This window comes from Micropterus dolomieu, linkage group LG06 (genome assembly GCF_021292245.1).
Source record: "Micropterus dolomieu isolate WLL.071019.BEF.003 ecotype Adirondacks linkage group LG06, ASM2129224v1, whole genome shotgun sequence".
NCBI lineage: Eukaryota > Metazoa > Chordata > Actinopteri > Centrarchiformes > Centrarchidae > Micropterus > Micropterus dolomieu.
In genome coordinates, this window is record NC_060155.1 from 15,583,881 (window position 1) to 15,590,824 (window position 6,944).

The following is a 6,944-nucleotide window of genomic DNA, read 5'->3' on the forward strand; positions in this document are numbered from 1 at the left end:
GAAGAGCTTTAAAAGTGATCAATAGAATTTTAAAGTCAATTCTAAAACACACTGGGAGCCAGTGTAATGAAGCTAAAATAGGAGTAATGTGGTCATATTTCTTTGTTCTGGTTAAAAGCCTGGCAGCTGAGTTCTGGACAGTCTGAAGTCAATCAATAGATTTTGGGGTTAAACAGGTGAAAAGGCTGTTGCATGATAGGCATGAGAGTCCTTATACGAATGAATAACAATTTTCTTTCCCTCAAACTGGTTTAACGTTGACAAGCCTGGATGCCGACACATTTAAGACACTGTTGTGTGTTTAACCGTGTTCTGAAGGTTTATTGTCTCCTAAGAGTCTGGAGCAACAGTTTCTCTCCACAACATCCAGACAGGCAGAGAAAGCAGTGAGACCATCACCAGACATTCAAGATCACCTCAGGTGATACAGACAACTTCAACTGGAAGTCCCCTCCCAGAAGAGCTGAGAGAAACATGTGAACCCGTACATCCCAACACGAGACAACCTGAGAGATGAAGATGGATGGAAAACTTATGCTGAAAGACAACGGCTGCAGTGTTCACCATCGTCCTGGTCAGCACGAGTACTTCAACTCTGGTCACTAGCCCAACAAGATGACAGACGTTTCCCTACAAATCTAGGAGCTCTCAACAAACAGACTCCAATAGTACTTATATAACCACAACACCCACATTTCACGTTCATTTGCACTCACCAGTCAAACTGATATCATTTACACTGATTTTCTACATGGACTGTTTTACACAAGAAAGCATCTTCATATCCACTGAAGATGCAATATGAAGGTGCAGAGGGGAGATGGGACATTGGCATGTTACCAATGCAGGAGGAAGAGGACAGAAGAAGAGGGATCCACAATAACCACAAATGAACCATGTAATCAAGGGAAAGACAATGACTATGTTTTCGGGAGTAGTTCTGTTTTTTGAAGTACAAAGATCTGTTGGTAGATTTGTTTTGTTTATTTTTCCATGTTTTTAATTATTGTTTTTGATTGTTTATTTCTTTTTAGTGTTATTGTTGTGATTTTGTATGCAGGTTTTCTTATGCATATTGTATCATTTTAGTTTCTATGTTTTCTTTCCAACAAATGGGTAAATGACCAATTCTGGCCCCCAGGGTATTATGATCATGCATTTTTATTTTAACCCCTGTATTAAGTGTTTTTCTGAAATCATTCTACATTTTTTAAAACTTGCCCAACACATTTAGGTCAGCCTTAATGTACAGATGATATAGGTTTTTACGAATCTAGTCCTTCATGTTTTTTATTGTTTTCTTTTACTTTTCTGTTTCTAATTCATTGTTTTAACTATTCATCTAATGTTCTCATTATTTGTATCACAGGGTTTTTATTCCTAAGCAAAAGGTTGTCTGATTTACAATAAACATCTGCTGGCATGTGGGTGAGAGTTTTAACAAAGACCAATCAAGAGATAGAGAAACATCTGATGCCACATACATTTGCATTTCCTTTCTTAGCTCAGGAAGAGTTTTTGAGTGTATGCTAATACTCTGCCATTTGTTTATCCTTCATCTACTATTTGCTGGCTGTTGTTTGCTTTGTACTTGTTCTGTACTTAAGAAGAGGAAATGCTGAGTTCGGGAGAGTAACCGTGCGTTTCTGCCTCTTAAAAAAGTTTTTCCTTGCCTCTATCGCCTAATGAGGGGTGGTGATGGCGCATAGATAAGATGCTTGCCTTGTAAATATCATCAGACTATGGTCTAGACCTGCTGTTTTATGAAAAGCGCTATGACATAACTGTTGTTGTGATTTGGCGCTATATAAATAAAATTGTAAATGTTCCGCTTCCTTCAGTTTATTACTGGTGAAGAATCATAGGACTGCTGATCACATACTGGTTCTGAGTATTCTCTTTCTACATCACAATGCACCACCTTGTGGTAGATGAGATGCTGAAATTAGTGTTACAAGAGAAAACTCACTGTGTGTATTTCACTGTGTGTTGGTTTAGAACATTTCAAAACACATTGCTGGATAATTTGCAGCCATTGAAAAGGATGTTTTTTTTCCCAATTTCCCTCATTAGTGGCTGTGAATTCAATGAGTTTTTGGTGAACGCTGGTTTATCCCTTTTTTTATTTGGGCTGATCTGTCTTGACTCTCAATCCGATAATGTAAATGAACATACACTATCTTCCATGTAGATGAGTCTGCTCAGACAAGATCAGGAATGTTAACGATTTATATCTATATTTTAAGGTATTTTATTTAAGGTATATATATTTATTTAAGAAGCTTATTTTTTTCCATCAAACATTCATGATTCATGCTTATTTTGAGTGTGTCCACTGGCTCAGTTTCAACAGGTCCTTCATGTCAAAAACATAGCTTCAAAAAACAGGCACATAAAGTACAACCTGTTACAACATTTTCACATTTTCTTCTTATGACGAGTGTTTTGATGATTCTTACAGCAATTGATTTTGCAATAAAACAAGTCATTGAACTCACTGTTTATTTAGAGATCATCTGGTGGAAAACAAACGTGGGAACCAATATTACATCACACTTTTAAATCATACTCAGCAGCTTTGTTACTCAGACCAGGTTAGGTCTTATTAAAAAAAGTTAACAGTATTAGAAACAGTATTATTAGTGATAACAGTCTTGATATGTCTTGTTTGTGTGGTTATGGTGTTTAATGATTTGAAATTCCTGCAGTGTACTTCCTGTAAGTCAGTGTAAGAGCGTGTTTTCCGGGCATTGTGTCTGATATTGATTAGTCACTGTCAGAAAAAATCCCAGATGACAATTTCAAAAGTTCAGATTACACTGAATATGTAAACAGTCAGGTAAAAGATGAGCAACAAGAGAGGATAAAAAGGACGCCAGGGTATCAACTCGATTGTGTCAACGCTCCAGCAGGATAATTCATCAGCTTCATTCAGGTGAGATATACCTCTTTGCACCTTACATTAAAATGCGTCACGTATACCGATTGGATCTAGATATGATTTTAACCTGATTACATTTACATCTGGTATTAACATGTGTCTCCAGAAAACCCCATTGAACTATGTTTTTTTTCATAATGCTTGCTTCTTTCTGGTATTTTAGAAGTTTATATTTAGTTTAACTCATCTGCGCGTGACTTCACATTCACAAACAGATACGTTCAGCTCACCAAAAATATAAGCATGTTTTAATGCCAGGTGTAAAGGCGGGAAACATGTGGATTATAGAAGTGCTCTGACATGTAATTAGGTGGTGTCTGATGTTCTCACTCTTTTCCTTTTTCTATCCAGTGACTTGTGTGCAGAGGCGTGACATTGTGAAAAAATGAAGATTGTGATTCTTGCTCTGTTTGTATTTTTGGCTGTAAGCCAGAGTGAGTTAACCTGCCAACATGCAGTCTTTTTTACCTACATTTAAAATAATACTGCAGAGTTAGTTTAATTAGGATGGTGAACAAGATGGTTTTTTTTTATTTCAGGTGAAGCCTTGAAGTGTTACTGTGGAGGCCTGCGCCGCTGTCCAGACCGTGTGGAGACCTGCCCACCTTCAAGCGATGTCTGTGCCGGTGTCATCTTTACTGCTGGATCCAGTAAGTGCCTTAGTCTTCACTGGGCCTGAGCAGCAGTGAAAGACGATGGTCACAGTAACCCCTTAACGCTGATTGTCGCAAATTCACATCACACCTTTTCCTTTCATAATGCAGCTGAGATAGCGTATGAATTCCCCAATGAATATTTTTGCATATTTGATACGTATCTGGGAACCTTTTGCAAGCACTGGTTTCTCTTATGCCTGTTGTTGCTGATTTGCATCATACCTACAACACTGAAACTATATATTTTCTTTGTCCTATTGACGAACAATTTCCACTTAATTTAACATCAGCTTGAAAGCAAATGAAAACAGAAATATATATTTCATTATTGTAAATAAATTTAGGCGTCACTGGAATAAAGTGAACAGTCTCTAATAACAAAAAGAAAACAATACTTTGCCTAATAATCTTTCACTTGTTTCCATGTTTTCACAGCTCCCAGCTACTTCAAGGGTTGCATGAAAGCAAGAGACTGTGCACTGCTGAATCAACCAGGTGTATCAACTGCCTCTTGCTGCAGGGGTGATCTGTGCAACAGATAAATGTCATCATGACTACCAACACACCCTCTGATGAATGAATATTCTTCTGTCATGTAATGTACTAATAAAGAGCAATATGTTTCAAATGTTGCTGTTTCAATTTGTATGACTCCTTCTTTCAATTCAATTTTATTTATATAGTGCCAATTCACAACAGTTATCTCATTGCGCATTTAATATGCAGCAGGTCTAGACCGTACACTTATTTTACAGAGACCTAACAATTTCCACCTTGAGCACTCGGCAACACAGGCAAGGAAAAACTTCCTTTTTAGAGGCAGAAACCTTGAACAGAATATGATGTTACAGGTTTCATATACAGATCTATTCATTTACGTAGGTGTATACAGTACAGCTCCACCTGGGACCAGTGCGGTACACATAACAACTTATTTGGTTCGTCAGTGTCCTGTTTCAGAATAGACAAAGATACAATGGCTCAGGGACAGGCCAACAACAACAGTTCCTAACGCAGCCCACACTCTCTCTAAGAAGATAAGACAAACAAACAGAGGACATTAGGACACATTTGAATGCACCTTAATTGTTACACAAGAAGTAATCCAATAGATGTAATTTATAAAGAGCTTCTCACTAAAGCTGATTTGCAGCCCCAGTCTCTTCAGTGATAGAATGGTACTACCGGTATTTACATTTACTCAAGTACTGTTAATCAGTATGATTCTGAGGTATTTGCACTTTATCTACTCCACTACATTTATTTGATAACTTTAGTTCCTTGAATTTGAACTTGATAAATTTGAACTTATTTCTATAGGTTGAGATAAGATAAGACTCTAGGGGCAATTTCAAAATTTCAGTGTAGCATAAAGTGATGCACTAACCCCACCTTCACCAGCTGCAGTATCAAAGTGATGTACACATTAATGTATCAATAATTATAACCCATTAATATTATATGAGATGGGACATTCTGCATAATGAGTAAGCTACTTTTACTTTTATATATTAGTGATGACATCTTGGTACTTATAGCTAATAAAAAGTTTGACTGCATATTTGTGAGAAGGCTTATAATTTGGGCTAGGGTATTTTAAGAATTTTTATACATTTAATTGTCTAATTTTTTTTACTGTGTTTATTATTAGTTTTATAATTTTGTATTTTATTGTTGTTTTTTAATGTGTTGTCTTATGTTTTATCAGCATTTTTTTTAATCCAATTCTGCAAACTTTGTGTCTCTGTTTTCTGGGACTGGGACCACACAGCTGGTGATTTTACACTTTAAATAAATTTTACTTGACTTGACATAACTTTTACCCACCTGTGCTCACTCAGCTACAGAATAAAGGAGGCTGTGCCTCCATGGATTGCTCTCTCATTCCTTTGTTCTGCCGGCCGGTGGCAGACTGTGCTGGGGGGGCAGTATGTGTACCAGTTTTTCCTGTTGGTTTTGACATTTTGCGGAGTAATGACTCCTGTGATTTTGTTTGCCTTTGTTCTGAATAAAACGTGCAGTTAATTTTTCATCAGGTTACTCCCTAAACCCCTATCAGGACGTAACAACCAGCAAAAACATACTGAGGATAGCAACTGATAAAACTGAGTGTTTGCATTTCTATGAGTGTATATGTGTATATGTATTGTATAATCACATTTAGAAATGAAATATAATCCAGCAAAATTCTAATCCAACACTAGATTGATTCGTCAAACCCATATTTAAAAAGTTTTACATTTTCAGGTGAAGAATAAATAAGAAGTTTTACATGCAGAGACCAGAGTGTCATTTGTTTACAGTAAGGTGGAGCCAGGTTCACAGAATACATCTAGACTCAGGCTCATCTTTTGGTTTGGACTGAAGTAGTGTTTTGTTTATTGCAAAGTAATGTAGTAGTAGTGGCTATGATGTCTCCCTTTGTGAATTCCTCAGCTTTGGACTCTCAGTCAGATATCTGGCATGAACCCAAAAGCAGACAAGCAGGCAGGCAAGCAGGCAAAGCAAGCAGGTAGCAGGTTTCTCAAAAAACAGATGGGCCTTTTGTTTGGCTGGTGTGTCTCGAGACATAAAGCAAATGACGCAATGCTCTAGCGGGAACTGGATATCAGCCTCTTGCTTAATGGCAGGTTGTGCTTTAGGTCAGGTGGCTTATCAGGAATGAGCAGCAAATGTGTCTAGGTGCCCAACCTGGAAGCAGCGGAGCAACTCCACTAGTTGTAAAAACTCCCTTCAACACAATTCACTTCAATTCAATTCAATTTTATTTATATAGCACCAAATCACAACAACAGTTATCTCTAAATATAAACAGTGAGTTCAATGACTTGTTTTATTGCAAAATCAACTGCTGTAAGAATCATCAAAACACTCGTCATAAGAAAGAAAGGTGAAAATGTTGTAACAGGTTGTACTTTATGTGCCTGTTTTCTGAAGCTATGTTTTTGACATGAAGGACCTGTTGAAACTGAGCCAGTGGACACACTCAAAATAAACATGAATCATGAATGTTTGATGGAGTTTACTTCTGTGTGTGAGTGAAACGCTGAATGAAAAAAATAAGCTTCTTGAATAAATAAATATACTTAAAATAAAATACCTTAAAATATAGATATATATACCAAAAACTCATTGAATTCACAGCCACTAATGAGGGAAAAAACAGCTCCAAATCCTCATTTTTTGTACATCCAGCTGACTGCACCGCAAGTGCATTTGGGGTTACTAATTTAATTAAAAGTATTCACAAATTTTAAATGTTGAACGCTGCTTGTGGTTCAGTCAAAAACAAATTTAACAGGAGCTAGACACAACGTGAATGCTGTCTATGAAGATTCTCAGTCATC

At 36.9% G+C, this 6,944-nt stretch overlaps 1 protein-coding gene across 1 annotated transcript; it reads left to right on the forward strand.

The window, feature by feature from the left end:
• The first annotated feature begins 3,266 nt into the window (after positions 1-3,266).
• Positions 3,267-4,225, forward strand: LOC123972866 (sperm acrosome membrane-associated protein 4-like). The gene is made up of 3 exons (XM_046052591.1): positions 3,267-3,375; positions 3,481-3,591; positions 4,033-4,225. The coding sequence occupies exons 1-3, from the start codon at positions 3,327-3,329 to the stop codon at positions 4,137-4,139; spliced, it is 267 nt and encodes an 88-aa protein (XP_045908547.1). The 5' UTR covers positions 3,267-3,326; the 3' UTR covers positions 4,140-4,225.
• Positions 4,226-6,944: the final 2,719 nt, after the last annotated feature.